General features: G+C 34.0%; 1 protein-coding gene across 2 annotated transcripts in view; it reads left to right on the forward strand.

The window, feature by feature from the left end:
* Positions 1–17,586, forward strand: part of BPHL (biphenyl hydrolase like) — a 58,697-nt gene that overhangs the window by 14,820 nt on the left and 26,291 nt on the right. For both annotated transcript variants that reach the window (XM_074270642.1, XM_074270652.1), the window contains exons 3-6: positions 579–745; positions 5,360–5,513; positions 7,742–7,873; positions 12,428–12,551. In XM_074270642.1, coding sequence (XP_074126743.1) covers positions 579–745; positions 5,360–5,513; positions 7,742–7,873; positions 12,428–12,551 — 577 coding nt within the window. The remainder of the gene's footprint in view (positions 1–578; positions 746–5,359; positions 5,514–7,741; positions 7,874–12,427; positions 12,552–17,586) is intronic.

Here is a 17,586-nt window from a genome sequence, read left to right on the forward strand (position 1 = left end):
TAGAACTTTTCCTTTTAAATATTTTAGCCAGTTATTACCAGGAAAAAAAAAAAAAGATAATGTAAGGCTAGCCCAATTTGCATAGTAAAATTTTTCTGAAAGTTTAAAAGAGGGCATTCTCATTTTGAAAACTATCTCTTATTTATCAAATTCTTAATCATATAATTTTGTATGTCATTTTGTTGAGAAGCATCCTATTTCTGGTAACTACTTTAAAAATTTTTCAGTGTAAAATTATGTTAGTGCTGTAACTCCAGATCTGCTTTTATTCTGTTACAATAATTCTAACCTAAGTAAATCAGGATTAGTGATTATTCAAGGTCCTGAAAAGATACAGGAAGTCATTAAGGAACCATCAACTAACTCCTCTAAAGAACTGTCTTTCTCAAAATAGCCATTGGGGGGAGCCCTAGACAAGATTGTAGAGTAAACAAATAATCCAGGGAATATCTATTTATGATGACACTAAATTGCAGTTAGATCTTTATTTTAAAGATGTTTCTGTACCTATCTTTAAAAAAAATGCTTTATATATAATTAAGTTGCTAATTTGTGAGTAACAAAGTGACTATTTTTAGGAAGTGGACAAAGTGATTTTGGACCCCAGCTCAAAAACTTGAATAAGCAGTTGTTCACAGTAGTAGCCTGGGATCCTCGAGGATATGGACATTCCATCCCCCCAAATCGCGATTTTCCCGTGGACTTCTTTGAAAGGGATGCAAAAGATGCTGTTGATCTGATGAAGGTAACGGGATTGGCAAGGGAGGGAAGAAAGAACTTTTTTCATTTGACTTTTGTTCAACTCTGTCTTAAAAAACAGCCATCTATAGTCAAACCACTCAAGATAGATGATTGTCACACTAAAATATGAGTAGAAGAAATATTCCACAACTTCCATTGGTGGTTACAAAGGAAACACTTCTTGTAGTTCTGCCCTTTAGAATCAGAAAATAACATCTATTATTTGGCACATATAACTGATTCATATATTAGAAGATTTTATACAACATTTATATATTTTTACTTAATGAATATAGAATCAGAAAATATAATAAATTTATGAACTTTGTAGATATCTGTTAACCAGATCAGCTGGAGCCAAACAGAGCCAGTCAGAGACAGGAGAGTCAAGATGCAAACAGAAGTTTAATTTCAAAATGAGAAAAACAGCCCCCAAGCAGACATACATGTGTTGGAGCTCTGCCCCTAGTAGAAGTAGGGGGATGGGGATGAGCTGAGATAGTGTAGGGAGATCTCAATAATTCTATCTGTGGCTGCAAAGAGCAGCAGCCCTGATAATGACAAGTAACAGTAACATTGTGATAAATTTGATTCATAGAAGGACTTTATACTTTTCCAAGCTCAGAGACCTGATGCTGGGAGGAAACAATTCTGGGACTGTGTAGGGGCTAAATTCATCCACCGTGCAAAGGATTATTGTTATGCCAGGCTCAAGGCACAGCCTGCTTGCTGAGCCTTAGCTCTGGGAAAGAGGGTATCTCCAAATATCTTGACATACCTATTCCGAAAAAGAAAGCTGCCTTTTCAATAAAAAAGCTTTCATTCTAATCATTAGTACTGAAGTTTTCCTCAGCTCCAATATGATCAAATGTAGACCTTTTGTTTTTAGTGTTTTCTTCTTATTTAAATCCCTTTTACTTATTTTAGAACATTTCCTTTGTTTCTATAAAGGGCTATCTACAATAGCACTATCTCTTTCTTCTTTCCTTTTAACTTTTACTGTCTGGTTTCTTATCTCATAATTTGGCAGAAATAGCTCCCTCCCAAATTACTAAGGATCTCTTAACTGATAAATCTAATTGTCTCTTCTCTGTTCTTATGATGTTGAAAGACCTCTGGTACCTCACTGGATAGAGCTGTGGTATTAAAATCAGGAGGATTTTAAATAAATCTTAAATTTAAATAAATTTTAAATAAACCTTTAAATAAAATAAGTTCAAATTCAGCAGAAATACCTTCTAAATCTGTGATCCTGGACAACTCACTTAACCACTGATTATCTTAATTTCCTCAACTATGAAATGGGGATAATGTGGTAATATTTGTATAATGCCTTGAGTATACTGTCTGGTACCTGATAAATTCTATAAAAATGCTTATTCTTCCTTCCTCATTTCTTAAGCTCTTTTTACCCTTCAACACTGTTGATCACCCTTCTCCTTGATGCTTTCTTTTCTAGGTTTTCATGATTATTCTCTCTTTGTTTTCCTTCCTACCCATCTGATCTTTCCTTCTCTGTCTCCTTCATCCTTACCATGAATGTTAATATAAGGATTCTCTGAGGATCAATATTGTGCCTTCTCCCCTTTATACTGTTTTATTTGGTTGTCTCATCAGCTCCCATGATTTCATGATCATCTCTATGCAGATCATTTTCAGATCTACTTATCTAACTCTGTCTTCTTCTATCTTGTCTCATATCTACATCTTTAAATATATTGAACTGGATATTCAGCAAACTTTTTCAACTCAATATATTCAGTACCAGGACTTCAGCTCCAAGATTTCTGCTCTTCCTAACTTCTCTACTATAGTTGAGGGTCCTTCTAGTCACTCAGGCTCAAAGCCTATGTGTCATCTTTCAGATTCAATTTCACTTACCTATCAAGTCCTGTTGTTTCATCTTCATGATATTTTTCATATATACCCCCCTTTCCCTCTGATTTTGCATCCCTTTAGGGCAGGCCCTCATCCCCTCATGATAAGACTATTGATAGCCTGCAGGATAGGCTTCTTGCCTCAAATCTTTCCCCACTCCAAGTCATCCTTAAATCATCTGTTAGGGATAGGGAATGTCCAATCTTCAGACTACATAAGAACCTTCAAATCATTTGCTAAGGCAATCACAGTAACTAACCTCTCTGCTTGAGTTCTGTAAGTTGATAATCTTGTATTGTTTTTGAATGATGTTATAAATATCCAAATGACCTTTGGCAGAAGAAAAAAAAAAAAAGTCCTCCACCCCTATGTTAAATTGATCTTCCTAAAATGCAGATCTGATTATATTATCCCCTTCTCCTCCAGTCAACTCCAGTGGTTCCCTTTTACCTCCTGGAACAAATATAAAATCCTTTGTTTGACTTTCAAAGCCCTTTATATCTTGGCCCCTTCCTTCCTTTCCAGTATTCTTAGAACTTATTTCTTTTCAGATACTCTTTGTTCAAGTTAACTCTGGTATCCTTGGTGTGGCTGACCTAGGACATTGTCTACTAGCTCAGTGTTTTCTCTGGTTGTCTCCTAATGCCTTTAACATACTCCCTCCAGATATCTTTCAAAAACAGTCCTGCCTTCCACCAGAAACCTTTTCCCAAGCTTCCTAAACCTTAGTGATTAAGATTATGCCCACATTATCCTATATTTATCTAGTTGGGTCTTCCACATTAGTCTATGATCATCTTGAGAGCAGGGACATTTTTTGCTTTTCTCTGTATCATAATGCTTAATACAATGCCTGGTAGTGTATGCTTAAAAAAAGCTAGTTGAGCATTTCACTTGTTGAGTGATTAGTCACTTCATAATTACTTGTTCAGAGGGAATAAATTTGTTATACTTTCTGTACAAAGCAGTTTCCCTAAACCTTAGGAGATGCTGTAGTCTTACCATAGCTTCTTATTTATGTAGGGGAAAAAAATGTATAACTATATCAACATTGATAACCTAACTTTATGTTCTACAAAGCATTTTACTTACATAAGTCATTACAAATGAGTCTTACTAGATTATCCAGAAAAGCCATAAGTGACTTGTCCACAGTGAAAAGCTACTAAAAGTAACTGACATGGGTTTTGTCCTCATCTTTTCTGATGTCCCTCACAAAAATATTTCAGTTGACTGGAACATGTGGTAGGTGTACCCATGGATTACAGTTAAAGGGCAACTTCCCTATTCAGTTTACAACTATCTTTAGTAACTTCTGTTTTGATCTAAATTCCTGTTCTCTTTGGGCAGTAAGTAATTATAGTCTGTCCTCCAGAGACCCAGCTTGCCAGTTTTCCAATTTCCCCCTAGATAAGGAAAGATTTCTTGTAAAACATTGAACCTCTTAGTGCTTAGGTAATATCCCTCAGGCAGTTTTTTTTTGTAAACAGGCATCTAGGTTCAGACCCAGAAAAGTGTTAATATGTTTCCTTTTACTAATGGAAGCTGAAACTTCCCCAAACATGCTATTACTGGTAGGAGCTACTTCTAAACCTGACAGGAGAAATAAACTCCTTGTCTAAAGAAAACTTGAGTCAATAAAAATTCTTGTTTGTTCTTTCCTTCTTTCCCTTCCACCTCATGCTAAAGCTATTGCCATTTTACTACATAAATAGAAAAATTAATTTTCTATATAACCATTCTTTATGACTTTATCATGTCCCCTAACCTTTGACTTTTATATGTAACCTTGGGGAATAGTGGGGAATTTTAGACTTTTGTTTTATAATAATATATAGAGGGTCTGAAAAGAATGATTTTGTGGCATATATCATTGCTTGTTGTCAGAATTAAAGCCAAAGATTAGAATTTCACTTATGCAAATATACAAAAAATTCATAATTTATAATATTACAAGGGGTTTTAGGTCTGTTTAAATTTATGGGTTTTTTAAAAAGAGCAAAGATTTTCCTTGTAGATATATTTAATGAATTCTTTTCAGCTACCAAAATAATTTGTATTAGATGATATATGCAATGTATTTTTCATAAATATAGATATTACCTCAAACCCAGAAATAATCAAAAGCACAAACTAAGGTCATTCTAGAGTCCTAGAATTCAAAGAAACTAGAATTTGTCCCAGAATTTTTTCAGAAAGAAATGATTGGAATGTAACTAATTATAAAGAAAGCTATAATACTCAATTGTATCAAATCAAAGTTGATGTTGAACATGCTATTTTGATTGATGCTCAAAAACTTCTTCCTCTACTTCGATGAGTCTTCTTTTATGATTTAATTCTATCAGGTGTTCTCTTTTCAAAAAAGTAACTTGTAGCTCTTACATTTTACACATATGGGCCTAATTTTCAAACATTGTAATTCACTAAAACTCCCAAATAACTATCTTATTTACCTTGAAAAGATGCATGCTTGTATGAGCAAGGATTTAAAAGGCTTTCTTGTCTAAGAACTATTTCAGTAAACTCCAGATTCCTTCTCTAAGTAAGAAAGACCATTTTTCTGCTTACTCTTCCCTTTAAAAAATTCTTTTTTTTTTCCCTAGCCCAGGATTATTCATGAAGTATCCAAGCACTTAGATACACTCAAGTAACTGGAAATTAGGAAATTTTTTCTTCTTCGCCAATACAGCAGAAAGACCAATAACTTCTACTGTACATTTTGTTTTACCAATCACAGACACTGAAATTTAAAACAGTTTCTTTGCTGGGATGGAGTGATGGTGGGATAACTGCACTCATTGCAGCTGCAAAGTACCCATCTTATATCAACAAGTTGGTAATTTGGGGAGCAAATGCCTATGTTACAGATGAGGATGAAATGATTTATCATGGTAGGTTAAATAAATTTCCATAACAAATGAAGCTGTTCTCTTTCCATCTCATTTTTTATCTATGGTAATTGATCTTTTAACACCTGTGCATCTTATTCCCTAGTTTTAAAGTAGAAATAATATCCAAAAAATAATTACACTAGATCAATGATTTAAATTTTGCATTTTTTTAATTTTGAAAGTATAATTAGGAAAAGGAAGTATGAAGTGGTAGAAAGTAGGCAAACCTTAGCGGCAGGAAGATCTGGTCTCAAGCCCTGCCTCTCAGACATAGAAGTTGTTAGTAGATTATTTAACTTGGTATTCCCCAGCAACTCTTTTAAACTGTAAATTACAAATAAATTGCAAATAGTCCCCTGGTATCATCAGTAAAGAAACAATACATAGAAAGATTAAGATTCTCCTAAGATCATATAGAGGAGAAATAACAGAGCCAAAATGCTAGGATTTAAACTCAGATATTTTCATTCCAAATCCAATTATAATTATCCCTCTCCTATTACCATTAAGGAAAGGGCTATGAGTTCCTTAAATGAAAAGCAACCATTGAAATTGACATTATACAAATTAATTATTTAGATGTTTGTGATAGCATACATTCTTAAAACCAGTGGCTCAATTATCAATTAAAAGGTTTCCTAATTTATTTATCCATTTAACAAATATTAATTAAATACCCAAGATTCAGAAGACCTGGATTCAAATCTTGGCTTTTCTACTTAGTGTTGGCAATCTTATAAAGTCACTTAACTTTCTAAAAGTTTAAATAGGGTCTTTAATACATGGGAATGACACCTTTCCCGTTTTGTTATTTGTTCCATCAGGCATTTCATATAACTTAACATCTGGTAGGTCTTTAACTGAAATATTCCATTCAACTCGATTTCTTCATCAAAAAAATATATATTGAATAAAATTATGTCCAAAGTTCCTTTTGATTTTAAATCAGTAATTATGTGTGCAAATCACCACGCTAGGCAGTGAAGATTTAATTTTGAATTATCTTCTAGCCTTGTTCCCCTTCTCCCTCTTCATCTCCCCCCAATTCCCTGATACCCATCCCCACCCCTGAAATCCCCCCACCACTTTCAAATTGTACTTTTGGACATACAGACTTTAAAATGTGTTTAGATATGTACATTTATTCTATTAACATATTTATTGAATATTTGTTAGAAGGCTAACACTGTGCTGTGCATTTTATACTTTTTTATCAGTGACATGGAGAATTCGTATAGGCATTGTCCATTTTTAGATGGTGGAGAAGAAGTTCTTTTTCAGACTTCCATGTTAACTGTATTCAGTTAACAATATTCTGGCTCTTAAATATCTTTATTATTACGGAAATTTGTCATTGTAGTTTTGTGTGAAGAGCAAAAGAAGCAACTGAACTTGACTCTTTTTTTTTTAAAGAAATGTAACTTTTTGTTATAAATTTAGCCTCCTTATGTTATATACCCTCTTGTGAACAGTTATAGGTAGGTACTTTGTACATGTATATTTCTTTGGTGGTAAGAAGTAGTTTTTGTTCTTTTTTTTCTGTATTAAATACTATATTAAAATAACTAGGTCTTTAAAAAGTCTTTTTTAAAATTAAATTAAGACTATTTCAGAATTGTGATTAAAATGTCATCTCAGAAACTGTAAATATTATACTTTTTTCTATGTATCTTTTTTTATTCATTTTAAAAACAGGACTCATGACACAAAAAGGTGAAGAGCCTGCCTTCTAAGTTATTGAAGCCAGCATCAAGAATCCCCATTATAATATCTGTCTCCTTTACAAGTAGTTATACAGCCTGTTTTTGAAGGCATCTAGTAAGAGGGAACTTGTCTCACTATACCTTAATTTTTTAAAAGTTTTTAATGAATTTTATTTTCCCCAAGTGCATGTTAAAACAATTTTAAGTTTTGAGTTCCAAATTATTCTATCCCTCTCCCCTCCTGAGATGGTAAGCAATCAGATAAAGTAAACTAAGTCTTAAACATACACACACACACACACACACACACACACACACACACACACACACACACACACACACATATATATATCTTCCCCTTTTACTCAAGTGAGAATAATTAAAGACATTTTTTCCAGTATAGTATATTCAATATAGAAAATCTATTCCAAAGACTCAAGGGTCTTTGTTTTAGGCCAAAGTTTCCTATTTGTAAGTTACATATTACAACTAAGTTGTTGTTTCTTTTTGGATTTTTTTTTTCAGGTATCAGAGATGTTTCAAAGTGGAGTGAGAGAACAAGAAAACCTCTGGAGGCACTATATGGATATGAATACTTAGCCAAAACCTGTGAGAATTGGGTGGATGGAATATTGCAGTTTAAAGATCTACCAGATGGTAAGTTACATGAAATGCCTGATAAAACAAATAACAAAATAGAAAATTTACATATATTAAATATCCCATTTAAACCCTTAGAAATAGTAGAGAAAAAGCTGCCATTATTATCTTGTAATAATTCATAGGTCTTTTTAAAACATAATTTCAGTAATATTAAAAATGGTTTGTAATGTTCTTTTGTCCGGTTTTCCTGGAAGTCTCTGGGGGGGCAGCCGTCGTTTCAGTTCAGTAAGAGCCAGGTGTTAAAGTCCAAATCCTTTATTGTCTCCTTACCTGGAGCTGGTCAGCTTTCTTAGAGGCCTTCTGGAATCTTGGATCAGTGGAGAAAATGAATGAGGAGAGCCTGCCACCAGGAGCCTGATCAAAGATCAAATGAATCCCCACCTACCCACCCACATTGTAAGCTCAGGTCCTCCTGACTTCAGGGCTGGTGCTGTATCCACTGTGCCACCTAGCTGCCCCACATTGTAAGCTTCTTAAGGACAGGGACTGTATTCATTGTTATCCTTAGTGCTTAGCATAGAACCTAGTAAATAATATGCACTTAATAAATATTTATTGGATAAGATTGGAAAAAAGATTAAAGCTAGACTGTGGAAGTCATGAAATTTCAGGCTTAAGATTATGTCTTAGACATAATGGGGAACATCTTCTAACGTATCTTATGCAGAGAAATGACTTGATCATTCAACCTATACCTCAGGAAGATTATTATTTTTTTTATTTAATAGTTTTTATTTACCAGATATATACATGGGTAATTTTACAACATTGACAATTGCCAAACCTTTTGTTCTGATTTTTCCCCTCCTTCTCCCTCCATGGCAGGTTGAACAATACATGTTAAATATGTTAAAGTATAAATTAAATACAATATATATATATATATATATATATATATATATATGTCCAATCAGTTGTTTTGCTGTACAAAAAGAATCAAACTTTGAAATAGTGTACAATTAGCCAGTGAAGGAAATCAAAAATGCAGGCAGACAAAAATAGAGGAATTGGAAATTCTATGTAGTGGTTCATAGTCATCTCCCAGAGTTCTTTGGCTGGGTGTAGCTGGTTCAGTTCATTACTGCTCTATTGGAACTGATTTGGTTCACCTCATTGTTGAAAATGGCCACATCCACCAGAATTGATCCTCATACAGTATTGTTGTTGAAGTATATGATGATCTCCTGGTCCTGCTCATTTTACTCAGCATCAGTTCATGTAAGTCTCTCCAGGCCTTTCTGAAATCATCCTGCTGGTCATTTCTTACAGAACAATAATATTCAGGAAGATTATTTTGACAGCTCTGCAGAGAGATTAAAGATTTTGTAGGCTACTGCCATGGATAAGGTGAGAGGGGCTGAGGTCCTGAAATAGTAACGCAGCCATGAATGGAGAAAAAGGGACAAATACAAAAGATAGAAAGGTAGAGTTGATATGACTTGGTAACTCATTGGATATGAGAGATTAGATAGAGGGAAGAGTCAAAGGCTATGAAGTTGGGATTCTGGGAAAGATAGTGGTTCTTTTCTCTTCCATTTAATCTAAAAAAGAGAGGTCATATCTCACCCTATGTTATTTTCACCTCAACAGCCACTTCTGAGTTAGAACAAGACTTCTCTCTTGTATCCTTTTGAAGGAAAAAATTCTCATTAAAGTATATCTCTCTGCCATAGTTGTGATTTTTTTACCTTTCCATCTCATCTTTTCCCCACTTGCTGGGTGTTCTGTAGTATATATTTATAACATTATAAATTCTGCTTATGCCCCTTTTTTCATACCCTTCCCCAAAATCACCCTTTGGATTTCCTCACCTGAGAATTGCCCCAGAATACCAAATGCTCTTCTGTACCTAATCTTCTTAATAAGATATACCTTAAAGAACTGTTTTCTAATTTTTCTTATTACTCATTGATGTCAATGAGGTCAATTTTGCTCTCTTGTATTAGAAACTTTAGGTTGTTATCCATGTTTTGTACATTTGTATATAGGATTCTGTGCCATTGCTTTTATTGATGATTTTTTGCTTGAATTTTTTGAATCTTGCGAATTGCTTCTTTTTTCTCTACATCGCAGCTACTCTGTATTGTATCTAATATGGTAGACTTACACAGGTAGGTTCACTCTCTTCATTGCCATTTAAAATTCTCTTGATTAGCTTTGTAAGAATCTAAGCAAATACATTTTACAAATCCTTGCCAGATCCACTCCATTTCTGGCCAAGAACTCTTCTATGATATTTTAAGCTATGGTCCAGAAATCTAAAACCTACTCTTGGATACTGTCTTCTTAAAAGCTGTTTTCTTCTCCCTTGTGTTGTTATCTATAACTAATAAACACTACAGATATTGTCTGAATGGACCAAACAGTGGGATGATCACCTCCCTAATCTTGTCTATTATTTCAGGCTTGCATTATTGGTTTTTGTCTATTGTCTTATACTACTGACTTACTAAACTTTAGTCCAAAAGAGCTTTATATCTTTTTCATATTAGTTACTCTTTTAATTATTTCTCCTTATGTTGTATTCGTGAAAAAGGTAATACACCTTATTTTAAGAAATTGTTCATTTTTTAATGTTACTGTGGAACATCTCCCTTCCCTTTAGGTAATAGGGGCAGAGTTTACCATCTGAGGTCTCTGATTTAATATCATCAGAGGTACATGCTATTCATTCTTTCAAGGGACATCTCCCTGAGTTCAAGTTATTCTGAGAGACAGTGAGATAGAAAAAGAGAGAATTATTCATATAACCTAATTGTAAATTAGTAGTTCCCAGGAGAAATTTTTAACTTCTCATCCTAAAATTTCAGAGACATAGCATAGTCACTGAAATGCAAAATCCTTGAGAGTCATCCTACTATATACATTGATCTTAAGTAATAATATGCTCACAGATGATACTATTGACTTAATTTAGAAAAAAGACTTAGAAAGTACCAGCAGCAGTGATAGATGGCAAAATAAAAGTTTTTTTCAATTCTAAACAGATGGAAGGAAGGTGGTCAGAAGTAAGAAGAAAGAAGTTATTAGCCATGGTGTTTCCAGGAATTAGTCTACTGCTGATCAGACCCTTCATCCAGTTATACCAACTGTAGTGTGTATATGTGTGTGTGTATGTGTGTCCATGTATATATTGGCACAGTAGAAGGAGGACTGGGTTTGGAATCAAGAAGATTTATCTGATCTCAAACACTTACTAGCTATATGATCTTGGAGAAGTCATTTAGCTCTGTTTACCTTAGTTCCTCATCAATAAAATGAGCCAGAGTTCACAGTTTTGAGAGGACCTAAAACATTACTTTGGCCTTTAATTTTACTTAAGTTTGAGTTACATATCTAACAACTGAGTTGATATACTATTGAAAGAAATGAATTAGAGTCATATTAGCATTCTAAGTACAAATGAAGCAACATAAAAGAGCTTATAACTAGATGGAAGGACAGCTCTAAATCTGACATGTGAATTGGCATGATTTCTAACTCACTGGATAATTCATTGATATTCTGTGTCTGCTTATGAAGTTGCTTTCTTAAATGCAGTTCCGGCTGTGCCATTTATTCTGCTGATTCAGGTTTTCTTTTTGTGCTCAGCCATTTTTCTCATTATCCCCTCCCCCATTTATTTTTAATATTTTTTCATTCATATTTTTCATTTCATTCATTAACATTTTTCATTCTTGACTTTTATGATTCTTTGCTCTCTGTAGCTCTCACCTTTTTTGGACTTATGATTTTCTTATTCTTATTAATTATTATCTGATTTCGTTAAATACAGCAGTTAATCCATATGAGCATATCTTATATGTCTTCTAAACTGCATTGCTTCTAGTTCTTTAATTGTTTCAGTTATTTTATGTTGTTTTATGATTTTCTTGACCTTGCTCATTTTCCGTTATAGTTTTTGTTGTGTGTATATTGGATTTCTCTAAGTTTCTCTTCCTTCTCTTTTGGACTTCTCTATCTTTTGTGGGTTTGTGACTTTTCACTCTGCTTTTTTGGATAAAAAATCTTTTCTCTTTCTCCTTAATCTCCTTGATCTCTCTGTACCAGATGACACTTTTTCATTTAGTATCTGTGACACTCCATGCTTGTGGTTCACCTCCTTGCTTTCTGACTACTGTTTGTCTTGATTTTTCTGATTCCTTATCATCTTCTTGCCCCTGCTTCCTATAATCAGATAAATTTTATTTGTGCCATTGTCACAGAAAAGCACCAAAAATGATCCTGAAGCTCATTAGGTTACTCTAAGAAGGATTTAGATTGGGAGGAAGAGGTAGAGGTGCCAAAAAGAAATTCCAGATGTGGGTGTTCACAAAGTCATGTAAAACCTTTTTTTTTCTATGAAACATAATCAGGGATACAAAGTTTTCCTTTACCCAACCAGCTAGGAATCAGCATTTGCTACAATTCTAACTAGTCTATTAGTCACTAGTAGTAATAATGTGGAGAATATATGTGCTCCCAAGTAAATTTCCTGTAATGACTAGCATTTAAATAATTGATATTGGTTATAGTTAGAGCATAATTTTAATTTCATTTGTTTTTCAGGTAACATTTGTCGACATTTGTTGCCCCTTGTCAAGTGTCCTACTTTAATAATACATGGTGAGAAAGATCCTTTGGTTCCACGTTTTCATGCAGATTATATCCATAAACATGTTAAAGATTCATGGTAAGTCATTATTCATGGTTTTAATAATCCATTGCTAAATGTATAAGAAGAAAAATTTTTAAAAACTGTTATAAGGAAAAAACACAGTGAAAAAGATTAATATTGTCAGTACTGCTTTCTTTAAATTTTTACAATGAATCAACCAATAGCATTATCTAGTGGGCTTCAAAACATCCTCTTCTTTGTGGGTCTTGGTCTCAAAGTCTGTAAACTGCATTCAAGTACCACCTCTGAAAAAATATTATTTGACCTTGGGAAAAAATCTTGGGGAAGTTTTTTAACTTCTCAGTGGCCTCAAACAATTCTCTGTAAACCCATAAGTTACAGAGTAGGAGCTGATCAGCATTGGCTGGGGAGGCTTCATGACTGGGCATTCCTTATACCAATGAACTCACACAGGTCCAGGCCAAAAACAAAAACAGCAGTATCCATGAAAAGCAGCCCAACTGCCTTCTAGGTAAAACTATTTAGAAAAGCATGTCACTCCTTTGAAGGCTTAATCTCTGGTATGTATGGACAACATCCACGTTGTTTTGTTTACCTCATATTCTTAATATTATCAACTCTGTTTTGGCTTCAATTACTGTTTATTATCTGCAATAACTAACAATATATGTTTAAAAGATATTGGGGAAAATATGTATGTATATTGAAGGCTATTTTTTAAAAGAAATAAACATTTTTAAGTAAGGAAAAAAAATGGTTGTTATGTACTTATTTCTTCAAGAAAATTCTACTACTGTGAACCTCACTTTAACATTTTTTCTCTTTTTCATAGTATATTTAAATATCCTCTCTTACTGACAATTAGATGTTCTTAAGCTTCGAAATTATATGATTTGGTTTTTTTAACTCCCACGATAAATTCAATGTAGTCTCTTAAAATTTTAAGTTCAATAGGAATCAGTTTGCAAAATAAATCTACTGTAGAAATTCCATTCTAGATCTATTTTCTAGCAGCAGAATAAATTGATATACTGTACTCAAAATTCAGATTTTTTTAAAATAAGAGTTTAATTTTGGAAGATAATTTTCAAATTGAAATATACCCTGAAATAAGTTTTGAGCATATACCACTAAATATCCTAGGAGATAATCTATGAGCATATACCATTAAAAGTTAAGAGTTGCCTTGCCATTAAAAAAAAAAAAGGCTTTGAAATAATATTGTGTTGACCACCCACTCCACCATGTAGGCCTTCCACATCATATAGCAGAATATGATAGTCACTCAATTGACAATCATTTATTAAATGCCTATTTTATATATATATATATATATATATATATATATATATATATATATATAGAGAGAGAGAGAGAGAGAGAGAGAGAGAGAGAGAGAGAGAGAGAGAGAGAGAGAGAGAAAGTACACAGGCACTGTGCTAAGCAATGGGGATACAAAGAAAGGAAAAATAAAAATATCCCTCCTCTCAAAGTCTCATTAGACTGTCCTATTATAGTCTAATGGGAAAGACAACATGCAGACAGATATATATAGGATAACTTGGATATAGTCTCAGAGGGGATGAGTAGGTGGCATAGGGGATAAAGTGCTAGACCTGAAGTCAGGAAGGCTTGTCTTCCTGAATTTAAATCTTATACTTTCTAGTTATATGATCTTGGCAAATCATTTTACTCTCTTTGCCTCAATTTTGTCATTTGTAAAATGAGTTGGAGAAAGAAATAGCAAATAAACCTCTTTAATATCTTTGCCAAGAAACCCCCAGAGAGTAGATGTGATTGAAAACTAAACATCAATACAGTCTCAGAGAGAATGCCTTGAGACTCAGGTCTGGCAATAGCTTTTTGAGAAGGTAGGACTTTGGCTGAGACTTGAAGGAAAGCAGAGAAACAAGAAGAAATAGATGAAGTGGGGGAGTATTCCAAGCATGAGAAACAGCCACTAAAAGTGCTTGGAGATGGGAGATGGAGCATCAGTGTGAAAAGAATCAGTGTCATGAGACTACAAAGGATGGGAGGGAGTGGAATAAGGTAAAGGAAGAATGGAGAGATAGAAAGGAGCCAGGTTATAAAGAGCATTAAAGGCCAGAGGATTTTATATTTGATTCTGAAAGAACTGAACTAGAGCTGATTGATTGTGGGGAGGGGAAGAGGTAATATGGTTAGACTTTAATTTTAGGAAGATACATTTGATAACTAAGTAAAGGATTGGAATGAGGAGGAAACTAGACTAACTAGAAACCTGTAGCAATAGTCTAGGTGTGAGATGATGAGAGCTTCCATTAGAGTGAGTGTTAGAGAAGGAGATGAATACAAGATATGCTAGTAAAATAGAAACTGTAGGACTTGGCAATTTACTGATTTGGGGATTGAGAATGAATTTTAGACATGTTAAGTTTAAGAGGACTGTAAGATATGCATTTTGAAATGTCTAAAAGGCAATTGGATTTGAGAGACTGGAGGTCAAGACAGATTAGAACTGGATAAATAAAGCTGAGAATCATTTGCCTAGAGATGATAATTTAATTTATAGGAATTGAGATCCCCAAGAAAAATAACTTAGAGAAAATGAGGGTCCAGGATAGAGCCTTGGGGGACACCTATGGTTAATGGGTGTGACATGAATGAAAATACAGTAAAAGAGACAAAAGGAGGGGTCAGGTAGGTAAAAGAAAAACCAGAAGAGAGCAATATCATGAAAATCTAAGCAGAAAAGAGTATCAAGGAGAAAGAGGTGATTGACAGTACCAGAGGTGGCAGAAAACTCAAAAAGGATGAGGGCTAAGAAAAAGTCATTAGGTTAGGCAATTAAGAATTCATTGGTAACTATGGAGAAAGGTGCTTCAGTGGAAATATGAAGTCAGAGGCCAAAAGGCAGAGAGTAAAGAAGGGAATGAGAGAAGTGTAAGTAGAGGCAGCATTTGTAGATAGGAGGGGGTTAGCCACCAAAAGGAGGAAAGATATAAAATGATAGGAGAGAGAAAGTCAGGGTTTTTTTGATGGTGGGGATGGAAATGGGCAAAACAGAAGAGATGGCGGTAGTTTTTTGATCCATTTTTAATCCAAAATGAAGAGTTAAATTACTAGTTACCACATTATATTTTTGAATTTTTTTTAAATAAAAGAATACTATACCTCTCTTAGAAGACTTCTAAGATTCTTCTGGTTCTAGATTTATCATCTAAATAACAACAAGGGCATATTGAAAAGTCATTTCACCTACTAAGATGGCACAGAATTATAACAAGGTCCCAGTATATTTATTAACATGGTAGTCTAATTACAATCACAATTTGAACTGTGGTATATTAAGGTAGACTAGGAGTCAGAAAGCCTAAATTCTAGTCCTATAGTTTTTATTTACTGGCCATTTGATCTCAGGCAAATCTTAAGTTCACTGAGCTTCATTTTCCTTATGTGTGAAATGAGGAAACCATCTGCCCTTTCTATTTCAGAGGATTTGCGATGAAAATCAAATGAATGATTTTTTGGTTAAAAAAAAAAAAAACCTCTTTGGAAACTATAAACCACTCTATAGGTATGAGGTTTTATGGTTCTTATTCTTTTTTTTATTATAGCTTTTTATTTACAAGATATATGCATGGGTAATTTTTCAGAATTGACAATTGCAAAACCTTTTGTTCCAATTTTTCCCCTTCTTCCTCCCACCCTCTCCCCCAGATGGCAGATAGACCAATACGTGTTAAATATGTCAAAGTATATGTTAAATACAATATATGTATACATCTTCATACAGTTATTTTGCTGCACAAGAAGAATCGGACTTTGAAATAGTGTACAATTAACCTGGGAAGGAAATAAAAAATGCAGACAGACAAAAATAGAGGATTGGAAATTCTGTGTAGTGGTTCACACTCATTTCCCAGAGTTCTTTCGCTGGATGTAGCTGATTCAATTTATAACTTCTCTATTGGAGCTGATTTGTTTCATCTCATTGTTGATGATCTCCTGGTCCTATTCATTTCACTTAGCATCAGTCATATAAGTCTCTCCAGGCCTTTCTGAAATCAACCTATCATTTCTTATACAACAATAATATTCCATAATATTCATATACCACAATTTATTCAGCCATTCTCCAATTGATGGGTGTCCACTCAGTTTCCTGTTTCTGGCCACTACAAAGAGGGCTGTATGGCTCTTATTCTCAAAAAATTTATGATATATAACAAAAATAAATTTTGTTTAACACTTTTATCAGGAACTTGTCTAACAGCATAGATCACAAAATCTGTAGATGACACAAACCTAAAAGGAATAATTTACATGCTAGATGATGGGAGTCAGGATCCTGACTACTAATAGGTTATAACATTGAGCTTAATCTTATAAAATTTAATTTAATATAAATGGTCTTAAAATTGTTGTTGCTGTTGTGTGTTCTTCATTCTTGAAGAGGACCATGGCATTAGGGAAGTGATACCATGATATGCAAATGAATTGTATTTAAGTGAGGAAGGGCTGGGTCATCAGACTCATTTTCCCCTCTGGAAAAAAAGTGAAATCTGAGTCCAGTGGCAAGATATAGGTCAGGATGACATGGTTTTATCCTTCGTTTCAAAAGCTAGTTTCGCAAATACAAGATGGAGGATGACAAAAAAAGTTTGTTTGGAAAATATTAGGGATTTTAGTGGACTACAGATATATGTATGTGTGTAGATATACACATCTCTGCCTCTGTCTCTCTGTATATCTACATATGTATATATCTCAACACGAACATAAGACATTCAATAAAGGGAGGCAGGAGGGAACCTCATGCAAATCAGCTTTATGCTACATTAAGGGAGGAATAGTTTCCAAAGGAGATGAATAGTCTTTAGTGTATCTACTATCAGATGAGGCCACTAGGTGGTAAAGTAGATCTAGTACTACATCTGAAGTCAGGAAAACTCTTTTTCTGAGTTCAAAAGACACTTACCAGCTGTGTGATCCTGGGCAAATCAATTAGCCCAGTTTGCCTCAGTTGCTCATCTGTAAAATGAGCTGGAGAAAGAAATGGCAAACCACTCTTGTCATTGCCTAGAAAATTGCAGATGGAGCCAAGAGG

Source organism: Sminthopsis crassicaudata, chromosome 1 (genome assembly GCF_048593235.1).
Source record: "Sminthopsis crassicaudata isolate SCR6 chromosome 1, ASM4859323v1, whole genome shotgun sequence".
Taxonomy (NCBI): domain Eukaryota; kingdom Metazoa; phylum Chordata; class Mammalia; order Dasyuromorphia; family Dasyuridae; genus Sminthopsis; species Sminthopsis crassicaudata.